This window comes from Micromys minutus (assembly GCF_963924665.1).
Source record: "Micromys minutus genome assembly, chromosome: 19".
Taxonomy (NCBI): domain Eukaryota; kingdom Metazoa; phylum Chordata; class Mammalia; order Rodentia; family Muridae; genus Micromys; species Micromys minutus.
In genome coordinates this window covers 7,599,351-7,622,353 of record NC_137954.1, presented here as the reverse complement: position 1 = coordinate 7,622,353, position 23,003 = coordinate 7,599,351, and the positions used below count along the sequence as shown (strand labels likewise).

The 23,003-nt window shown below is 41.0% G+C and overlaps 1 protein-coding gene and 1 pseudogene across 3 annotated transcripts in view; one reads left to right on the top strand and one right to left on the bottom strand.

The window, feature by feature from the left end:
* Positions 1-23,003, bottom strand: part of LOC308433144 (MOB-like protein phocein) — a 38,173-nt gene that overhangs the window by 5,330 nt on the left and 9,840 nt on the right. Inside the window, exons 1-5 of one of the 2 annotated variants that reach the window (XM_080933062.1) lie at positions 16,167-16,246; positions 9,828-9,890; positions 4,156-4,256; positions 1,451-1,493; positions 1,196-1,282 (exon numbers count right to left, since the gene is read on the bottom strand). In XM_080933062.1, coding sequence (XP_080789188.1) covers positions 1,196-1,282; positions 1,451-1,493; positions 4,156-4,256; positions 9,828-9,890; positions 16,167-16,226 — 354 coding nt within the window. In that variant the 5' untranslated portion in view covers positions 16,227-16,246. Of the gene's footprint in view, positions 1-1,195; positions 1,283-1,450; positions 1,494-4,155; positions 4,257-9,827; positions 9,891-16,166; positions 16,247-23,003 lie in introns of those variants that run through there. The other variant, XM_080933064.1, reaches the window with a different exon arrangement.
* LOC308432849 (ADP/ATP translocase 2-like) lies at positions 21,212-22,036 on the top strand (annotated as a pseudogene). Its single transcript has one exon. The product of its transcript is annotated as an ADP/ATP translocase 2-like (transcript).

Sequence of the window (23,003 nt, the reverse complement as noted above, 5' to 3'; positions counted from 1 at the left end):
TAAACCATTTACTACGCCAGGGCTCTCATGATTTAATTATCTGTAAATACCCTCTGATATACCTTATACTTTATTCATCTCCTAACCTGTTCTCAATCCAATCAAGAATACAATTAACCATGTCAGATATCTTACTCTAAAGACACAAACATATTCTAAGAAAAAATGCCTTCCAACTTCAAAGTGGTTAAGAAATATATCCTATCAATAAATAAAGTTGCTATCACCGTGAGTTATAGTAAAAGATTCATTAACTAATTTCTCAATTTCATTCCAACACTAAACTAAGAAAACAATGTTTAGGGACAGAAAGAATACTGGGTTATCTACTCTAGCCTTCAGTAGAACTGGAGAAACAGTCTTTGAATGATTAATGACTTACGCAGGTTGTAGTTGTTATAAGTAGGTCTGACCTCCATACATTTATGACTGTAAGCACAGACATACATGCACTACATGCACGCACACATATACTCTTTTAGAAAACGTTCAGTAGTTTTGGAGGTCTGGGGAAATTATCATGGCTAAGTGTAATCACAAGGACCTGAGTTCAAATCCAAGCATACATATAAAAGCTGACATGACCAGAAGCACCTAGAACTTAAGCACAGTTTGGGTGATGGGGGAGGAGAGAGGTGATCTCTAGGGTTTGCTGGCTACCAGCCTAACTCCAGATTCAATGAAAGACAAGCCTCATGGGAATATAGGGCTATGCCTCCTCTAGTCTCCACAGATGCATATACACACCTGCATATATGAGACTGAATATACACCACACCCGCATATATTAAACAATTAAACAAATTCAGCAGTGTTTTGTGTGTGTGTGTATACACACACATATATATAAACATAGTTTTATATATACAGAACATTGCTCACTACATTCCACAATATTTCTGTTCATATATGGATATGGAATGTTCCCCAAGGGCTTATGTGATGAAGATGTGGTCCCCAGTTGGGAGTCTCTCAGGGAAGTGGTATTAACTTTGGGAGATGAGGCCTAGTTGGAGGAAGCAGGTTATTGGGCAGAGTCCTTGAAGAGGGCACTGGGACCCTGACTCTTCAGTTTCCTGGATGCCATGTAAGCAGACTCACTTCCCCAAATGCTTCCTTCTGAGATGTTTGGCCTCACATCAGGCCCAGAGTAATGGTGCCAAATGACCAGGTACTGAAAGCTCTCAATTCTCACCTCCTTTGGAGTTTTATGAGCTGCACAGAGGAAAATCCATTGTTCAGTTGCTGTCATCTGAGTACAGGTATCTGGATGGCACTCACTCTGTTAAAAATAATTATAATAATGAAAAAATGTGTCATTTGAGTTACAACATTTCTATATAAAATATAAAAAGAAAATAGTAAGAAACATTGGATAAATCTAAGCATACAGAATTATTCTTAAAAATCAGAACTTTGAATTATGGCTTTAACATAAAGAAAATACTACCTGAAGTTTGACAGCAAGTCCATTTAGTTCAAGGCAGAATTGCCTAAAAATGCAAAAAGCACATTTATTATCCAGGCTTTGTGTATTTTCTTCTTTTATTTCGTTCGGCAGCCAAGCTGGTTACCCTTTTATACAATAGGAATGCTTAATTTTTCTGGACACTAACTTAGAAATTTCACTAAGACTCTAGGAAAGCATGTACTTTTTGACTGGGCCAGCCGTCTGAGAATCTATAGTAATGCAGTTGTCAGAACTGCATACAGTTGTTACAAAGGTGTTCACATTAACTGTGTATATGTGATAGAACTTCTAATTATGATCAACTGAAGGATAGGAAGTCGATGGTATGTAAGGTTAACATGGAAAAGGTTTCAGTTATATAAAAATTATGTGTTTATTTTTATATACAGTCACACACACAAAGTCTAAACGTTTTTATAGATTAGAATTTTCATACTTAGCCAGACATGGTAGCACAGGCCTTTAATCCCAGCATTCAGGAGGCAGAGGCCGGTGGATTTCTTGAGGCTAACTACACAGATAAATCCTGTCTTGAGACAAAAACAAAAACCTACAACAAATAAACACTAAATCATGCCAGATGAGGTGAGTGCTGGCAGGAGACAGATGCATCTCTGTGGGTTCAAGGCCAATCTGTTCTACATAATGAGTTCCCAAACAGCCAGGGTTACATAAAGAGAGATCCTGTCCCTAATCCACCCAGACCCCCCCCCCCAAAAAATCAGGACTGTGTATACAAGGTGGGCATGGTGGCCCTTGTGAAATTCTAACGCTCTAAAGGCAGAGAAGGGGGATCCCTTGAGCAAGTTGGTTCAATTGATAGACTATATCTTAACAAATAAGGTAGAGAGAAATCAAAGAATCTTGATATCAACTTCAGGTGTCCACATGAGTATGCACATCCAAACTCATATACACATAAACAGGTAGCAAACCACAGATGGTTCCTTATACACATACCCATGAGGGAATACACACTCATACAAATAAACAGAGGAGTAGCAACCACAAAGTCTGGGCTGAGACCATGACTCTAGTAGAGCACCAGTGAACCTAGTATGTACAAGGTCCTAGGTTCATTTCCCAGAACAACAAAAATATAAAGAACAGAAGTTTCAAAAACTATCCTACATACAATGTAAAAATTTAAATCCTTCATTTCACTACTGTTTACATGCATAGATTAAAACATATCAGAATGTATGTAATATATACATCTTGAGTGTATGAATGTAACTTTCTGACTTTTGTTACAATTTGGTGTTTTCATGATATTCCTTTTTTCTAGAACTAAAAATTGTAAAGCCTATGCAATGTCTAAAATCCATTTACTACTCCTTAAGAAAATTATTTTTAAGATAGTCTCATATAGCCCTTAAACTTTATATGCAGCTGAGGATGACCTTCAGATCCTGTTTTAACTTCCCGAGTCCTAAGATCAGTGAGTGTGCCAGCCATGCCCAGCTCTCAGTATTTTAAATATACTAAAAATAAAGGAAATTATAATGAATGCCAGACAATTTTAGGTAGACATTTAATGTAAGACAACCCTCTATAATAAGAATAAATGTATTTTATAGTTGTCACATTACTGAGTGTGTTCACTCTAAAACCCTACCTATGACGTGTTCTACTCTATCAAGGTAGAGTCACAACTATTTCTTCATCAAACAAAAGCACTTTGATTTCCTAAAAATGCAATATTAAAGCCTTACATTTAGAAGATGAAACAGGTTACCAAAAAGGAAAAAAAGAAAAAGACATATATGAAACTAATTAATTAAAGTAACTATTTATTTAAGCATACTTTTATTTATTGCTTTGTTTTTCTGATATAGGTTCCCAATATGTAGTACCTGCTGGCAGGCTGGCCTTAAACTCACAGAAATCTGGCTTTGTCATCATGCCCAGCCTATTAAGTTTATTTTAATGGAAAAAAAAAACACTAAGCAAAGGCTACATTTTCCTTTTTTATGATTATACTTCCTTTCCAAATGCTGGGTAATTCTGTGCTTAAGACTATAAAAATAACACCATGACAGAAAGATAGATCATATTAAATGACACTATTTTTGAATCACCAATCATTGCCCACTACTTCATATCAGTAAACTGTGTTTTATGTGGTTCTGAGTTATTGTTCACGTAGAAGTAACAAAGATTGGCAATGAGAAGCATAGTTTTACGTAGTTTAACTAACTCGTCTGGCAATGCTGCAGGTATAGTCTAGCAAAGAGCACAAAACTGGACAACTTTACTCAATTTTCTACAGAGCTAACACAATGAAAATCCAGAGCTAAAATCCACACATCTACCATGATTACAAGCCTTTCAAGGGGGCAACTTTTCCTAATCATCGAGGTGCACTGTGAGCTATTATTAGGAGAGTTGAATCAAGTTATAACTCAGTTGGAATCAGCAATAATCATTTGCATGCTTGTAATTAAGAGTTCAAGACCCATGCCAGGTATAACGCTTGTCTTCAATACCAGCACAAGAAACAGGTGGAGACAAGTGGGTCAAGGCCTGGACTACCACATAAGACTGTCTCAAAAGAACCAAGACACACAAAAAAATTGTTCTGATTTGCACAAATTTTGAATTGTAATTCTCATCAGGAGGTGCTTGATAGTGTATTATTATTAGAAATGTTAGCACTACCTTGAGATTTCATAAAGACCTACCTTAAATGTTCGTACTTCCATACACCTTCATCTTGGCCTTCAGGTGGTTCAAGAATTTTGTCAATATTGGAGCAATCTGCCCTTATGTTCTGTTGAATATACTATAAAGAAAAAAGTTCCTATGGTTAATTAAATTCTACTGTGTCATGGTTTATATATGCTCAGCCCAGGGTGTGGCACTATTAGAATGTGTGATCCTATTTGGAGTAGGTGTGGCCCTGTTAGAGTAGGTATGTCACTGTGGGTGTGGGCTTAAGACCCTCACACTAGCTGCTTGGAAGTCAGTATTCTGCTAGCAGTCTTCAGATGAAGATGTAGAACTCACAGTTCCTCCTGCACCATGCCTGCCTGGATGCTGCCATGCTCCCACCTTAATGGACTGAACCTCTGAACCTGTAACCCAGTCCCAAATTAAATGTTGTTTTTATAAGTGTCTGTTCACAGCAGTAAGACCCAAACTAATACATACTGAATATTAATTTGCATACTAAGTATGTTTAATATTTTTGGGGTTTTGATACTATGTAGCTCTGGATGTCCTGGAATTTGCTATGTGCAGGGAACCATGGAGTTGGCTTGGCTTAGCTGCCTTGAGAGGTATATGTCATAGGTTTTTCAGGTTAGGTCCTAGGGTACATGTGCCTTGCAGTTCCTGAGAGACCAATGCACTCCCTCAGGCAGTAAAGTATTCAGGCCACTTTGTGTTTTTCTGTATGCTCCCTTAGAAGTCATAGCAGCATAAAAAGCTTTGCAGGACAATTGGTCTTTAGACATTAATCTTGTTTACCCTGTAAAGTTTTCAAACATTACTGTATCGAAACTACAACTGTACAGATCCTGACAATTGCCACCATATTCTTCCTAATAAAGGAATAAAAAGGTTGACTTCTCTCAATAAAATTGCCACAGCTTAAGTCTTGCTGTGGACTCTCCAACCAGCCTTTCTCCTCATGGCCATATTAGGTAACCTTGGCCTGGCAAGTAAGATCTGGCACTTTTTAGACTAGGCTGGCCTTGAACACAGAGATCAGTCTGCCTCTGCCTCCCAAGTGCTGGGATTAAAGTCATGAACCACCAAAGCTAGACTGAACATCAACTCTTAGCCTTCTTAGTAATGAAATTACAGGCATGTACACTGGATCTAAATTCCTATGCAACCTCTCATTGTGGAGATTTGGGGAGAGAATGGGTTTTCAACATGCTGCCCAGATTGGCTTAACATTCAAGTCATCCTTGCACCTCAGCCTCCCATGAGTCTCTAATAAATTCTAGGGACCCTGGAGAGGGTATAAATGCCAGAGCCCTAAGAGGAGCCAGAGGTGTTCAGAAGAATCCAACAAAGGAGGAGGTGGCGCTGCTCTCCTCTGCTGCTCTTAGTTGCTGTTGTTGTGGTTTAACCAAAAGTTGGAAATATCCTGACAATGAAGACTGGACTGACCCCAAAACTCAACACCCCTAATCAGCAGGAAGTAACCTATAGAGGTTTATGCCCTTTCCCCTCTAACCTTCTTCCTCTCCTACCTAGTATTAGGGGATTGGAAGGGATTAGGGTTAGACTAGGTGTTGGAAGGGAAGTAGAGGTATAAGAATATATAATAAAATAGCCAAAAAAGTGCCAAAACCCTGAGGTCTCAGAAACATAAAGGGCAGAAGGAACAGATGTTACTGAACTGGCAGTTGTCTGCTTATTTTTCTTCCCAGTAACTCCTCCCCCAAACTGACACAGGTGAAACTCAAAAGTGAACACTGGAGTGTAGAAGTCAGTCTGTAACAGTGGTTCTCAACCTGTAACAGGGTCACAACTTTGGGGGTTGTACTGCACTTTCATGGCCTAAGATCATTGGAAAACACAGATATTTACATTATGATCCACAATGGTAACAAAGTTACAGTTATGAAGTAGCAATAAAATAATTTTATGGCTGGAAGGTCACCACAACATGAGGAAGTGTATTAAAGAGTCAGTTAAAGCATTAAGAAGGTTGAGAACCACTGGTCCAAGAGAATCTTTCCAGTTCTGGCTCAGGAGTGAAAGAAGCACACCTCAGATGTGAGGCTGAGTTCTCATCCGGTTGAATACAATCAGTATCCCCAAGAACCTGAGTGTAGTGACCGTGGTTGGTCCTTCTTTAAGGCCATCCAACCTCAAATGAAAACCTCTGCATCCCCTGGGTACGGGCCTTACACACCTTTAACCCCAGCACTCCGGAGGCAGGGGTAGGTAGATCTCTGTGAGTTTAAGGCTAGTGTGGTCTACAGAGCAAGTTCCAGGGCAGTCAGGGCTACACAGAGTAACCCTGTCTCAATCAATCAATCGATAAATAAATAGAAAAAAACAAGCCCTCCAGAACCATGTCTTAAAGTATTTAATTGTAGTAATGCTGACAAATAAAAGACTAAAGGAAAAAAGGCACATGGCCTACAGAAATCAACTAGCCACTTCTTTCTCATCAAAAAACCTAGAAGAGGGACAGAAAGATGGCTCAGGCACCTGACAACTTGAGTTTGATCCCTGGGAAGGATAGAACCAATCGTTTTGAAGCGATCCTCTGTCCGCCATATGTGTACCCATATATCTCTCCCCAATAAGCGTAGTTTTAAAAATGAAAGAGTATTAAAAGAACTGCCAACCAGAATTTTCTATCTTCCAAAATAGGTATTTTCAAATTAAAGAAAACTAAAGAAGGCACCATGTTGTTTGCTAGTATTACAAAGTTCTGGACTCTGACTAGCACCTAAAAAATAAATAAATAACAAACAAGCAAAAGAAGAGAATTCCTAGACAGCAAATCATACTAAAACAAAAACTGCTAAAAAGTTCTTCAGGGAAAGAAAAATAGAAGGGAATTTAAAACATTAGAAGTGACAGAAATTAAAAGGCAGAGTGGTACAAATCTCTAATTCTAGAATTTGGAAGGCAGAAACGGGATGACCTCTGAGTTTGAGGTCAGCCTAGTCTACACAGTGTGGGCGGGACCAGCAAGAGCTACAAAGTGAGACACCATGTCTCAATAAGATAAAATAAAAGTAACTCTGAAGTTGGGCCTGATGCCTCATTACCCTAATTCCGGCTCTTGGGAGGTCAAAATAAAAGTGTTATGACTTCAAGGCCAGACAACTCTAGAGAGTGAAACTCTGTCAAACAAAAGAAACATTGTGTCAGTGAGAAGGCTCATCAAGAAAAGATGTTTGCTTCACAAATCCAATACCCCAGAGTTCAATCCCTGAAACCAAAATAAAGGTAGAAAGGGGAGAACTATGTCCTTTGATCTCCATACAAGCACCATGGCCAACATATACCTTCATACACAGGATAACATATACAGACAATTAAAAAAATTTTTAAAAAAAAAGAAAGAAACATTAGGGCATGAATATGTAGTTCAATGGTAGAGAAATTGCTTAGTACCTAAGAAGTGCTTAAATTCACTTGTTAGTCCTACCAAAGAAAATATCACTGTCTGACTGGTTTTCAATGAATGTCTACAGATATATAAGGCAATAAGGAATAAGTAAAAACAATGAGGAAAGGGACCCATGTATCCATAATAAAACCTGTAATAATAAAATACTGATTCTACATAAGTAGACTATGTAATATAAGAATTTAGTAATCTATGCCATCACCAAACAAAACAAAACATAGAGAAGAGATATACTCAATTATAATTAAAACAATGCTAAAAAGCTCAAATAACCCCTTAAAAGGGAAAGAAGTGATTTACAAGCACAAAAAGACAAACAGAGCAAACTGAGGGCTAAGGACATAAGTAGTTAATAAACTGGCATGATGCATGAAGCCCTAGCCCAAGTTCAAAACCTAGCACCACATAAACCAGGTAAGGTGCTGCATACCTCTAAGGCCAACACTAGAAAAGTGGAGGATTGGGAGAATTGGGGAATTTGTTATCCTTGGCTTATGACTTCCGGTTTGAGGCCAGCCTGGCAAATAGGAGGGCTCTCGAAAAAAGGACTCCCCATCTCCTACCACCCCACTGGAGAGTGGCTTAGTGGTTAAGAGCACTTGCTGCTCTTGCAGAAGACTAGGTTCAGTTCCTAGTCCCACACGGTGGCTGAGAAGCGCCTGCAATTCATTTCTAGGGGCTCCAATGTCCTCTTTTGACCTCCTCAGGCTCCTACATCATGCACCTGGTGCACAGTCATACACTCAGGCACTGAAACACTACACACAAAATAAATTACAAATTTTAAAAATGAGAGAACTGAAAAGAAGTAATACAAGTTAACCTAAGTCTACACATATCTGCAAATAACTAAATTAATTTTAAATAATATAATATAGAAATTAATAGACAAAGACTAATAAAATGAATAAAGTAAGACCCACAGTTTTACATTGGTTATAGGAAATTTACTTCAAATATGATGCTATAAGTAGGCCAGCTGTAAGTCTGGAAATAGCTCAGTGATAGAGTACTTGCTTAACGTGTGAGGTACTGAGTTTCATTCCCAGCACACAGACCTCCTCACTCCCCTAAAACAATAATAAAAATGTTAGGTAACCCATACCTAATCTAATCTATTTCATACCAATTTCTTTGGGTTTGTTTTAATTTCAACCAATTTTCTTGTTTGGCTTTTGTTATTAGTTCTGTAGCTTTAGAGACATCCTTCTTCTGTTTTAAATATTACCTTCTTTCTACTACAGTGCTGGAGAACCAAACAAGCTCAGTTCCTTGGGGACACTACACAAGTGCCCTGTCTGTCACTGAGCCAAACCTCCTGCCCCTCTTTATACTATTTTCTGCCATTCTTTTATTTTTTTATTAACTAAGAACTTTATGTTTTGATTTTGTTTACCCCAACTCTTCCCCTTAACTCCTCTCAGGTCCACCCCACCTCCCTCTACCCTCATTCATGTCTTTTCAATTTAACAATCCATCAACTTCAATCTGTGTTGTCCATATACTGTGTGGAGGCCATCCACTGTGTCATGGAGACTCAGGAACAATGTCCTTAAAGAACACTTTCTCCCTAGAAGTCATCCGTTATCACTTAAGTCAGGGAGGACGCTCATGAACTGCTTCCACTTCAAGCTAGAATACTGACTGGCTTGAATAGCCAACAACCACAATTAACTCCTTAATTTGAACTTGAACAATTAGCCATGAATTTTTCCCCCAAATTCCTGGTTCTATTCAATTTGAAAGAACCACCATTTTTTTTTCTATAGGAGTGGGGGTTAAAACCTAACATAGTATAGAAAATGATTCTAACAAGTATGTCTAAAAATCTCCCAAGTACTACTGAAACAAAATATGCTACAGAAGCCCTCCTTGGGAACCAATGCTACAGTGAGTCATGAGGTAGTAATAATGAGCTAAAGGAAAACATCTGTTTTCACATACACTGGAGGGTATAATATGAACCACAATCATAAAAAGATACAAATCTCAAGAATGTGCTATCAAAGGTATAGTCATTAAATTAGCATCTTACTTCTATTTAGTCATTCAATTACTTTTTAATTCCTTATACATTCAAATGTCATAACATACTTAATAAAATGAAATTGATTAAATTGTTAAATGGCCATTCCATTAACCCAATGGGATCTGGTTTGTGCCCCCTCGCACACAAAATGGGAATATTCAACTATGCCAAAGCTATAAAATGTTTGTTATGAGAGTTATAAAAGAAAATTTTATTACCTGCTGAACAGCAAGTGTACTGTCCATTTCATCAAATGATTCATCAGGCCAATTATAGAAATCCTATAAAAGTAAACGGATGGTTAAAGCACCTACAAAGTAATAAGGAAGATACAGTAATGCTGCTATAAATATCAGCTCTTAACAAAGATCCAAACCTCACAACAGAGTAGAAGAAACACCTTTACAATATGATTATCAATGAATTAATAATCTTAGCCAATATTCTTCAATGGACAGCAATGAACTGTATGCTGTAATTTTTTGCAACCAGAGTCCCTCAAATACATTTCTCATTAATCTTTCATAGACTGTTTAACTAGAAAGAAAAGTTCACCACTTTTTTGTTTATATCTGTTAGATAATACCCATAAAAGTTGCATTGAAAAAAATATATCTCCAAACATCAAAAATCAATCAATCAATCAATCAGAGTTTTAAAGAGCTAGCATTATTGGGTGAGCAATTTATAACTTCATAATACTTTATAATACAAATAGAATTTTAAATTTATAAATAGAAATTATGACTCCAATCAAAAAGTATGTAGGGGCTGGGGAGATAGCTCAGTGGTTAAGATCAATGGCTGCTCTTCCAGAGGTTCTGAGTTCTATTCCCAACATCCACATGGCAGCTCACCACTATCTGTAACTCCAGACTCAGGGGACCCAGTACCCTCTTTCGGCCTCTGTGAACATTACATGTACATGGTACAGACACATACAGGCAACTAACTGGTCAAACACAATTGTAATTAAAATCTGTAAATGTAAGATGGAACAGTAGGCATGTGAAAAGCCCTGAGTTTGGATGAAGGATGTCACCGAAACGAACTTCTCTTTTTCTTTCAAGACAGGGTTTCTCTGTATAACCCTAGCTGGCTGGACTCTGCCTGTCTCTGCTTCCTGCATGCTGTTAAAGGCATGCACTACTTCAAATCCCTTTCTATTTGATTTATCAGGGAGACCTACTTATATATCTCACACCTCCCTTATTTTGTTTTTTGGTACTAGAGATTGAACCTGGGGGTCTTATATGTGTTAGGAAAATGTTCTACTGTTAAGCTCTATTTCCAGACTGTTTTATACTTTTCATTTTCACTAAATTTTACAGACTGGCCTTGAACTTGCAATCTTCCTACCTCAGACTCCTACATAGCTGGGATTACAGGCCTGTATGCAGGTATGCATGGCTTCTATGTATCTTTAAAAAACAGCACAATTCCTGGTCTTCAACAAATGTCTCTAAGCTAAAATGAGCCCAGGAAGGAAGATGATTATTAAGCCAATGACCTTAATAACCAATGACTTTACTAACCAACAAAAGTTTAATTGAGGTTGGGGGGGGGTAAAAACTCTAAGACTGCAGTTTGTGTATACACCTCATGATTAAAGTGTAAGAAAATGAAAAGTAGCTGAACCTATAATCCCAGAACAGAATAGGAGAATCACTGTTCAAATTCAAGGCAAGCCTGAGCTACAAAGTGAACTCCAGGCTAAGCAGGGCTACAGTTTCAATTTCCTCCCCACAAAAAAAAGAAAGAAAGAAAGAAAGAAAGAGAAGAGAAGAGAAGAGAAGAGAAGAGAAGAGAAGAGAAGAGAAAAAGAAAGATTAGTTCAGTGGTTAAGCTAGTTAAGTGGTTAAGTCCTTTCAGAGGACCCAGACCCAGGTAAGATTCCCATCACCCGAAATGTAGCTCACAATTGGCTTAAATCCGGGCTGTATAGTGGTGGTGGTACATGCCTTTAATCTCAGTACTCAATAGGTATAGGCAGGTGGATCTAGGAAAAAGCCAAGGCTACAGAAAGAAACCATCTCAACAACCCAACCCAACCCAACCCAACCCAACCCAACCAACCAACCAATCAACAGATTAAGTAAGGAAAGACGCATATTTATGGATATAATGCATATATTAAGTCGTGTATGGCAGTGCAAACCCTATAATCCCCATACAGGAGAGACTGAGACAAAATCCAGCCTCAAGTTAGAAACCAGTTTGATCTACAAATCAAGTACCAGGCCAACCAGACCTAAAAAGCAAGACCCAATCTCAAAAACAAAATCACAACAAAAACATAATAATTCCAGCACTTGGGAGGTGGAGGGAAGATGATAAGGAGTTCAAAATAATCTTCAGCTATATAGACAGTTCAAGGCCAGTCTAAACCATGTAAGACTGTCTCAAAAACTGGATGGAAAATGGGGAAGCATGCATGGTAAAAATATCTAGAAAAAGACAAAAAACAAAGAGGAACAATTGCAATAGACTGTGGTAATGGCAGAGACCCATAAGTGATGAGAATAAACTGAATGCTCAGCCATAAACGGGCATCTGTCATCCCTCCGATGCATATCTGTATCCCTTCACCAGTCACAAATGGACATCATCTGCTTCACCCCATTACTGAGAAAACATCATGGAAGAAGGAACAGAAAGAATTTAACAACTGGTAGGGCAGTGGTGGGAGCAAACACCATTAGATCCAACACTTGGGAGGCAGAGGCAGGTGGTCTCTGAGTTCTAGGATAGCCAGGCTAGCAGAGAAACCCTGTCTCGAAGAAGAAGGAAAAATCTAAGAACTGAAGAAGGCAGTGGACTGTAGTGGGACATTGTCCTGGGCATGACATGGCCACTGCTCTCTTAAACTCAAAGCATACTAGGTCTGTCAGGACTCTTCCCCAACCAAGTCCCAAGTAATCACAAGCAGCTTTTAAGGATAACAGATATCTTAAAACAATTCGAAACAATTTATTTAAGAATGTTAACATGATTTAAAGCAAATAAAAATCATTTTTTTAAAATGTAAAGATGACAGGGTCTAGAGAGAGCCCTCAGTAGTTAAGAGCACTTACTGCTCTTACAGAGGGTCTGGTTTTAGTTTCCAGCCCCCCTATCAGGTGGCCAACTATAGTTAGCCTACAACTACAGTTCCAAGTAATCCAATGTCCTCGTCTGGCTTTCATAGGTACCTGCATTCATTTGACACACAAAAACTCACACAGGCATGCACATACATACACATGAATTAAAAAAATAAATTTTAAAAAGTAATATATTATAGATTATACTGCTTTAAAAATATTAGTGAGGGGCTGGGGAGATGGCTCCTTGGGTTAGAGCATTTGTTGCACAAACATGAGGACCTGAGTTCAAATCCCCAGCACATTTTTTTAAAAGTTAGGCATGATAATGCTAGAAGCAGACAGACATCTGAGTTCAAGGCAAGTCTGATCTGCAGAGCAAGTTCTGAATAAGCCAAAACTATATAGAAAGACCCTATCTCAAAAACACAAAACAGGAGGCAGAGAAAGGCAGTTCTCTCTGAGTTCAAGGCCACCTTAGACTAGATAGTGACCCTGTCAAAGACCGAGAGAGGCAGAGTGAAGGAAAGTGCCAAGCATGAGGGCTAGCTAGCTCTCAAGCCAGCCAGTCAGCCACACAGGCCTCTAATCCCAGCATGGACAAAGATGGGCAGTTCCAAGAGCTCCCTAGCTAGCTACTCAGTCTTGCTGATGAAACCTTAAACTTTGGGTTCAATGAGAGACCCTGTCAAAAGCAGTAAGGCAGAGAATGAGATATACCTTTCTCTGATCTCCATGCACACCTACAGAGAAGACACCCACACATGCACACACAACTTTTAAAGATGAAAATTATTAGCAATCCAGAAGTGATGATGCATGCATGTAATCCCTTCATTTGGAATCTAAGGTAGAATTATCAAGAGGTCAAGTCTTACAGAAACTACTCAGTGGGTATGAGGACAATCAGGATACATGTAAGACCCTGCCTCAAAACAAAGTCAAAAGTGTTAGCCATAAAGAAAGGAGGAAGAGGAATTCAAGGTCATCCTTGGCCAGCCTGGACTACATGAGACCCTTTATAAACAAATGAGCACACATTCATAGTATAGAAGATAGATAGATAGATATGTACACATACATATACACACACAAATATATGTGAGGAAGCTGTGGCAAGGGAACCAAGAATTCAAGGCCAATCTAAACTCCACACAAAGTTTAACACCAGCCCAAGATAAAAACAAAAGTGTCTCAAAGAAAAACAGAAAAAGTTAGCACGTTATTAAATGTTTTGACATGTAACTGTGACATCCATTAGACACTTAGGAGAAAAATAAAACCAGGCTGAATAAATGTTCTCAGTCAGCAGGTGGCGCTGGCACATGCCTATAGTCACAGCACCTGGGAGGCAGAAGCAGGTGGATCTCTGTGGGTTCCAGGCCACATTTATAAAAAAACAAAGAAAAAGATAAATGTGTTCATTTAATTCAGTCAATAGATGTTAAAAGCCAAATATGGTCTACATCCTAGTCTAACTTCAAATGTTCTACAGCACATGCCTGACTCTAGCACTCAGGAAATGGAGGCAGGATAAGAAGTCATTTTCTGTCACCTCCCTCTCTGTTTGAGGCCAGCCAGCCTGGGATACATGAGACCATGTGCCCCACCCCCCAAAAAAGAAGAGATGCCACATACTACTCACGGGTAACACAATATACTTCATTTTGAAACAGGCATATTTTAGTGAAGAAACATTATGTGATAAACAGAAAAGGTTGCTTTAAAAGCAGTTTTCTTTTAATCCTCTTTTTTTCAATTACATTTTACTTAACTTTGTCATCAATGGGAAAATAAAATATTCTGCACTTGACTTACTCATAACAGCAGAGCAAAAGGACATGTTGCAGTGTTTAATCTAAACAATTTTTCATCTACGGATAGAGCTGAGACACGAGTGAAAGCTTAATTTGGGCACACTTAGCACAGGAAAAGTCCTGGATTTAATCCCAAGAATTTTTTTTTACAGGAAGCAATCACTTAAAAATTAGAAAAAAAAATGTTGCCTATGCACAATAATAGTTATCTGAAAACAAGAACCCTTAGAAGAGTTGTTAAACAGTAAAAAGTATACATAGTATACAAATTCCAGCCGAATCAAACAATGCAAACTGACAACTATGACTCAATGTTTTTCAAAGCCATTCTTGAGGCTAGGGATGTAGCTCAACGGAGAGAGTTGTGATTCCCAACTGTATAAACCCTGAACGGTGGTACTTACTGTAATTCTAGCTCCAGAGTAGTAGAAAACAAGAGGACCTAAGGGATCAAGGTCACCTTCAACTATATCATATAATTCCAGGGTAGGCTGACTTTGAGAACCTTCTCAAAATCAACAACAAATCGCAATTCTCTAAATTGGATGAGGGGGTGGGGGGGCAGGAGGCAGGTGGATCTCTGAGTTCGAGGCCAACCCAATCTACAGAGCGAGTTCCAGGACAGTCAAGGCTACACAGGAAAACGCTGTCTCAAAAAAAAAAAAAAAAAAAAAAGGAAAAAGAAAAACAGTAACTTTCTAAAACTAGGTAGTATTAAGTATTTTGTTTTTCACTCACCTTAAAAACTATATTTTCAACAGGAAAAAGTTTACTCAGTACACAGTTAAGAGGCAGCAGGCTGGGCAGCAACAAGAACGCAGCCTGCTAAAATTACATCTTAAACATGTCTCTTCTGATTTTAGAACATGTACTCAATGACAGGCCATTTCCGCCAGCCGATTAATCCCATCAAGTTTGAATGTCAACTTGGCTTTTTGTTTGTTTTTGACCGTGAAGCATCCCAGGTTTGCGAATCCTAAGAAGCACCCATTTACTCCCCAACAGTGCCCTAATAAAAGGGCTACTAGAGCATTTTGGTGTATTATTATCAGTTCATTCTATTGTCCACAACGCATTAGCAAGGACATTCGTAAGGAATGACATGTAACAAGTCACAACCTGGTGGCGAAAACTTGCTGGACCAGAGACCAGCGACAGGGAAGCAGAAGGGAGTGGTGGCAAAGCCAACAGGAGGATAACGCAAACTCTGGCCACCTGCATCCGCCTGGACAAACTGGATGGAGCCGACCGGCAGGTACGTCACCCGCCAAGCCTGCTCCCGGTGAGGTGGGCAGTGTTGATAGCCCTCGACGCCGGCGGTCCTGATGCAGGGACGGCCCCCGGTCCCCAGCTGGCCCACTCCACACCCGGGCGCCGTCAGCTGCCACTCACAGCGGGCAGCGCAGCAGCAGCCGCCGGTGACAGGCGTCAGCCCCGGGCCTCGGGGGACACACCAGGGTCCCGCGCCTAGCAGGCCTCCCGGGCGGCCGGCGCCGGCTCGCCTGCCTCAGGGGCCGTGGCTCCGGAAGCGCAGGCCAACCACACGGCCACGGCCCCCACCCGCCCACCCTGGCTTCTCCTGGACGGAGTCCCGCCAGCGGGAGAGCCTCGGCTCGGGCCCGCGAACCCCTTGACAGGAAAGCCTCGGGGACGATACCTGCGCCTTGGTGCCTGGCCTGTTCCGCCTCAGCACTGCCGTCCCCTCCGCCATGACCATAGTGCCAGAGTCTGGGCGGCTGGCGGCGGTACCCGGATGTGGGGGCCGGCAGCTTGCGCGGGGGGCGGGGCACGGCGGCTCTGGGCTGCGGCTGCGGGGAGGGGCGGCAGCCTGCGGAACAGCCGCCGCCCGCGCTGGGCATGACGGGAAGAGTGCCGACCACGCAGCCCGGGCGGAGGGAGGGCACACACGGAACAGCCAGGGACGCTCAGCCGAGGCTGAAAAGGAAGGTGCGACCGGAAGCTGGGGTTGAGAGCCGCTTCCAAGGTCTGGGGTGCGGGTGACCAAAACCTGCGTCACTTGGGCATTTGTCCTTCAGTGGTCTATAGACTGGAAGGGCAGTTTGCACAATAGTGACCATCTCAGTAAAGCGAAGTGAGAACATAATTCTTCAAAACCACCCCAGAAGTTAAGGGACCGAACATCCCAGATAATGTGGGAAATTTTTATAGAATCTTAATGGAATTACCCAATCTGGAATCAGATTGCCTGGGTCGGTTAAGGGGAAGACAGGAAGTACTGATAAGCCTTGCTTCTATGGTCCTCTCACTTAAAAGCCAAGGACTCTTTCAATAACAAGCTGGTTTCCGTAGATAATAGGTTCAATGCTAAATGCTAAATTTAAAAAAAAAAAAAAAAAAGATGCCAATCATGAGATACAAAGTGCACATCTGGTATTGTGCGTTAGAGTTAAAATAAGCTCGCATTTTTGCAAGTAGGAAGCAGGAGGAAATGAATAGTCCTTGATGGCTTTTATAAATTTTATATCTCAACAAAATTCCAAGTTTCTCCTGCATTTTTCTTTTTTAAGTGTGGTTTTTGGTTGTTTTCTTTTGTTGTTTTTGTTTTTTTCTGTTTCTGAAGACAGAGTCTCTCCCTGACGTTCCTCTGAACTCAGAGATCTGTCTTGAGTGCCGGAGTTAATGGAGCATGCAGGCCAGGCTTAGAGGTTCATATTTGTAACCCAACAGGGAGTTCCAGGTGATCTGACACCTTTTTCTGAAGTACTTGCACATGCAAGTAAAAAGCTTACACGCATCAAATAAATAAACAAACAAGAAAAAAAGTACTTTTACCAGGATTTTTTTTCCCCAAACAAAAAAGGTTTGTTGTGGTTTACAGTACCATGGAGTACCTGGTGAGGAAGTGGTGGATAGGTGCCCTTTATAACTTCAAGAGCATGAAGTTAGAATTACACAGCCTAGGCTGGAGAGTGGCTCAACGGTTAAGAACACTGACTGCTCTTCCAGAGGTCCTGAGTTCAAGTCCCACCAACCACATGGTGCCCTCTTATGGTGTGTCTGAAGTCAGTGACAGTGTACCCACATACATTGAATAAATAAATAAGTCTTTTAAAAGAAGAAGAGGCTGAGAGGCTGGGGGGGGGGGTTACACAACCCCCAATAGCATCTCAAGCTGAAGAGTAACTGTTCAAACATAGACGTTGGCTGGGCATAGTGGCACCTTTAATCCCAGCACTCAGGAGGCAGATACAGACTGATCTCTGTGAGTTCAGAGTATGCCTGGTCTACAAAGAGAGTTCAAGGACAGTCAGCAATGCATAGATTCTATCTTTAAACAACAATAACAAAAATCGGCTGAGGAATTGCCTCATTCAAATTGGCCTGTGGATGGGTATGTCTGTGGAGCACTGTCTCCATTAATGACTGATGTGGGAGGGCCCAGCCCACCATGGGAAATACCACCCTTGGGCAGATGGTCCAGCACTATTTTGTACAAACTGAGCAAACCCTGGGGAACAGGCCAGTGGGCACCGTTCATTCATGGCCTTTGCTTCAATTCTTTCTTCTGGGTTCCCACCTTAAGTTCCCACCCTGCCCTTCCTCAGTGATGAATTGTTACCTTTCCTCTCCTAAGTTGGTACTGGTCATTTCATAGCAATAGAAAAGCAAGTGAGGACAGTGTGTCCCAGTGCATGTGACGTGTGTGTGTTCGTACAGCTGTCCTTGGAGGCCAGTGAAGGGAGTCAGATCCTCTGGAGATAGAGTTACAGACAGCTGTGAGCTGCCTCGTGTGTTACCCCAACCAAACCCGGGTCCTCTAGGACAGGACTCACAAATTCTTACCATTAGTGCTTACCGTAACGTGCTGAGAACTCCAGACAAATGACATTCAAGTATTGTCTCTCTACCAGAGAGAGAGGAAGAGTCTGGAAGAGAGCAGAGGGCTAGGTATGACCTCCATCTTTAAGCAATTCCGTTTTACTCTGAGGATTAACTTTAAGTTTTTCAGATTGTGTGGTACTTTCCCGGAGTGTAGACGGCAATTATTTGTAGATGAAGAAGGCCGTCTTAATGTTCTCTTAAACCCAGGTTTGCTAAATGATTCTAGTCTAGCCCATTTAAAGACAAAAAGAGAAAAAAGAAATGTATATAAAAAATGTTAAATTTTGGAGCATGTGCTATTTGGGAGCATAGGCAGAAGGATCAGGAAAGCAAGCCTCCCCCCCCCCCCCAAAAAAAGCAAGGCCATCCTGAACTGCATGAGACTGTCTCAAGTCAATAAATTCACTCATTCCCTTTGAAAAGTCCAATAAGTTTGCATGGTGATGTCAACCATGACCTTGCTTGCAGAAAGAACCTTGCTCTTTAGAGCTGGCTGAAGAATTTCTACTTCATAACCTTCATGTTTTCATTTCAGTCAGTCTACAGATGATAATCTCCAAACTGCAGAGTTTTATAGCAGAGTAAGTTGAGGAAAGGAGGGGAGAAAATTATAAAAAGAATAAAGTCAAGGATGAAGTTACAGCTTAGTGGTACAGTCAGTGCCGGCCCAGAAAGCAAAAAGCCTTGGGTTGCATCCTCAGCAGTAAAAGAAAGGGACAGGGCTGGGGGAGAAGGAGGAAAAGAGGAAAGGAGAGAAGAGAAAGAACAAGAATTGTCTTAATCACTCATCAGGCCAGAGAGATAGCTCAGTAATTAAAAGTACGCACTGCTCTTACGGAAGACTCAGTTTCAGTTCCCAGCACCCACAGGGTGGCTCACAAGTGCATGTAACTGCAGCTGCAGAGGATCTAGTGTCCTCTTCTGGCCTTTATGAGAACCTACACAAACATGCTCACACATACACACAGACACCCCGGTGCCCTGACACATGTCTTACAGTCATTATTGCTACGATGAAACCCAATGAACAAAAAGGGCAGGAAAGGGTTTAGTTGGCTTACATATTCTGAAGTAACCAGGGAAGGAAGCCAAAGCAGAAACTCAAACTGGGCAGGAACCTAAAGGAAGGAACTTATGCAGAGGCCATGGAGGGGTGCTGCTTACTGGCTTACTCATTATGGTTTGCTCAGCTTGTTTCCTCATAAAACCCAGGAACAGCCCATGGATATTCACACCCACAATGGGCTGGGCCCTCCCACATCAGTCACTAAATAAAAAAATACCCTACAGGTTTGCCTACAGCATATCTTATAGAGGCATTTTTTTTTTAATCAACTGAGGTTCCTTGCTCTAAAATGACACTAGCGTAGTGAAGTTAGCATAAAAAAACTATTTATTTAAAAAAAAAAACTATCCACACACACATAAATAAATAAAATAGAATCCTTAAAAATATCCTGATTCTCATGCCTGCTGATTAATAACATTTTGAACAAACTATTCAAAGTTTCCTCATTTGTAATGAAGACTGTGCTCAACAGTTCCTCTCCTCGTCTCACAGAGTAATTAAACCATAATGGCAGTAAGGATGTGTGTAGGACAGACCACGCGTGCCAGAAAGCCAGGGAGGTGCAGACCTTCTCTCCTATGTTCCTCCACATCTGCACAGTCTTCCCTGCCCCCACCCATCTCCTGTGAACCCCACAGCTCTTCCCCTTCTGACCTTCCACTCTTCACTTGTTGCTTTGTCCCAGACCCCACTAAAGCAGCACCTTTTGCTTACTCCCAGGGCAACAAGTAGACTAACCCATACCTCTCCTGCTATTCCTGAGTTCCAATTCCCCCAAGTCTCATCAAGAGCTCTGTAAGAGGATCCTGTTGTGGTTTTCTTTTCTTTCTTTTTTTGTCTTTAATGGAAACTTGAGATTTATTTACTTTTATTTATATGAGTACACTGCAGGTATGGAATCCCGTTACTGATGGTTGTGAGCTACCATGTGGTTGCTGGGAATTGAACTCAGGACCTCTGGAAGAGCAGACAGTGCTCTTAACCTCTGAGCCATCTCTCCAGCCCTGTGGTTTTCCTTTCCTCTCTGACTCCATCACCTAGAAATCACAAAGACCTTCTCCCCAAACTCATCCCAGTATCCTAGCCTCCGACACCAGCAGGCATCCCCCGTAAACACACTAAGCAGGGCAAAAAGCAGGCAACACAGCACCACACTCTTCCAAAGCCCAGAGAGAAAACAGAAACCAAGAAATAAAACATACATCCAACAAAGACAAATCTAGAAATCAACATCTAGGTAGACCTCTAATCATCCTAAACCCAGATGCCTAGATACCAGAATAAAAACACAGTCAGGAACATCCAGGGCAGTATGTCTCAACTAGAGCCTGGCTACCCTACCCAGCACGCCCTGAACACTCCAACATAACTGAAGCACAAGAAAAAGACCTTAAAGGCAATCACATGAAAATGAAAGCAGTCCTCAAAGAGGAAATAAATAAATCCCTAAATGAAATTCAGGGGAAAAATGGAGGAAATGAATAAATCCCTTAAAAAAAAAAAAAAAGCCAAGAAAACACAAACAGGTGAAGGAAATCAATAAAACTATTTAAGACCTAGAAAATAGAATCGATGAAGTAAACACAAATGGAGAGAATTCTGGAAATGAAAACTTTTGGGATTCTAACAGGAACTGCAGAGGCAAGCTTCCCCAACAGAATACAAAAGATGGAAGAGAAAAATCAGGTGTTAGATATACAATAGAAGAGCCCCAGAGTCCAGGAGTCAAAGCCGGTTGTCAAGCCTGTCCTGTCCCCCACTCGCCTGCCTCTTCTCTTTTTGCTTTCAACATGACAGATGCCGCTGTGTCCTTCACCAAGGACTTCTTGACCGGTGGAGTGGCCGCAGCCATCTCCAAGACGACGGTAGCAGCTGCTGCAGGCTCAGCATTCCAGCAAGCACATCTCGCAGATAAGCAATACACGGGCATTATAGACCGCGTGGTTCGTATCCCCAAGGAACAGGGAGTCCTGTCCTTCTGGCGTGGTAACCTGGCCAATGCCATCAGATACTTCCCCACGCAGGGTCTCAACTTTGCCTTCAAAGATAAATACAAGCAGATCTTTCCCGGATTTGGCGCTACTTTGCAGGGAACCTGGCATCAGGTGGTGCCGCTGGGGCCACATCCTTGTGCTTTGTGGACCCTCTTGATTTTGCCCGTACCCATCTAGCAGCTGATGTGGGCAAAGCCGGAGCTGAAAGGGAATTCAAGGGCCTTGGTGACCGCCTAGTTAAGATCTACAAATCTGATGGGATGTGTCAGTACAGGGCATTGTCATCTACCGAGCTGCCTGCCTTGGTATCTATCCTGCACAGGGATGCTCCCAGATCCCAAGAATCCCCACATCTTCATCAGCCGGATGACTGCACAGTCTGTCACTGCTGTTGCTGGCCTGACTTCCTGTCCTTTTGACACGATTCGCCATCATATGATGATGCAGTCTGGACACAAAGGAACGAGTATCATGTGTGCAGGCACACTAGACTGCAGGCAGAAGATCGCTCGCGATGAAGGAAGCAAGGCTTTTTTCAAGGGCGCGTGGTCCAGAGTTCTCAGAGGCAGGGGTGGTGCCTTTGTGCTTGTCTTGTATGATGAGATCAAGAAGTACACATAATTATGTCCTAGGTGTTCTCCCCGAGAACAGGCATGTTGTATAATATACCATATTCTTGAACATTCTGGACAGATTCTCTGGGCTTGTCTGTTATCAACAGCAACTATTTACCAGTTGAAAAGTGGGAAGCAATGATATTCCTCTGACCAGTTTTCTCTGAAAGCCATTTCCATAATGACAATAATGATGGGACTCAATTATATATTTTTATTTCAGTCACTCCTGATAATAAAAAAATTGAAGAAATAAAAATATCCAAAACAACAACAACAAAAAAATACAATAGAAGAAATTAACAGAAGGGTCAAAAAATGTTAAATCTGAAAAACTCCTGACACGAAGCATCCAGGAAATGTGGGACACTATAAAAAGGCCAAACATAAAAATAATTGGAATAGAGAAAAGAGAAGAATTCCAGCTCAAAGGCCCAGAAAATATTTTCAATAAAATTATAGAAGAAAAATTTTCTAATCTAAATAAGAAGATACCTATCAAGGTGCAAGAAGCCTACAGAATATCAAGTTGACTGAACCAGAAAATAAAGTCCACTTTCCACATAATAAAACACTAAACATTCAAAACAAAGAAAAAAGAATAACAACTGTGAAGGAAAAAGGCCAAGTAACATACTCAGGCAGACTTATTAGAATTACCTGAGCTCTTGATGGACTCTCAATAAGCCCAAAGGACCTGAACAGGTGTCAGGATTCAGTCAGTGTCTTTGTTGCTTCTATTCCCATTTTTATTTCTAGAACAGTTTTGTTTCTTTCCTTCACTGTTTGATTGTATTTCCTGTATTTCTTTGTTTCCTCTTTTAAGGCTTCTATCATCTTTATAAGATTAGATATACCATCATTTTCTTGAGCTTCGGGTATGTTAGGACATCTAGGGCTTGCCATAGTACTACTGCTGGGTTCTGGTGATGCCATATTGCCCTGGCCTTTAGCCATCTTGCTGTCCCTGGTGT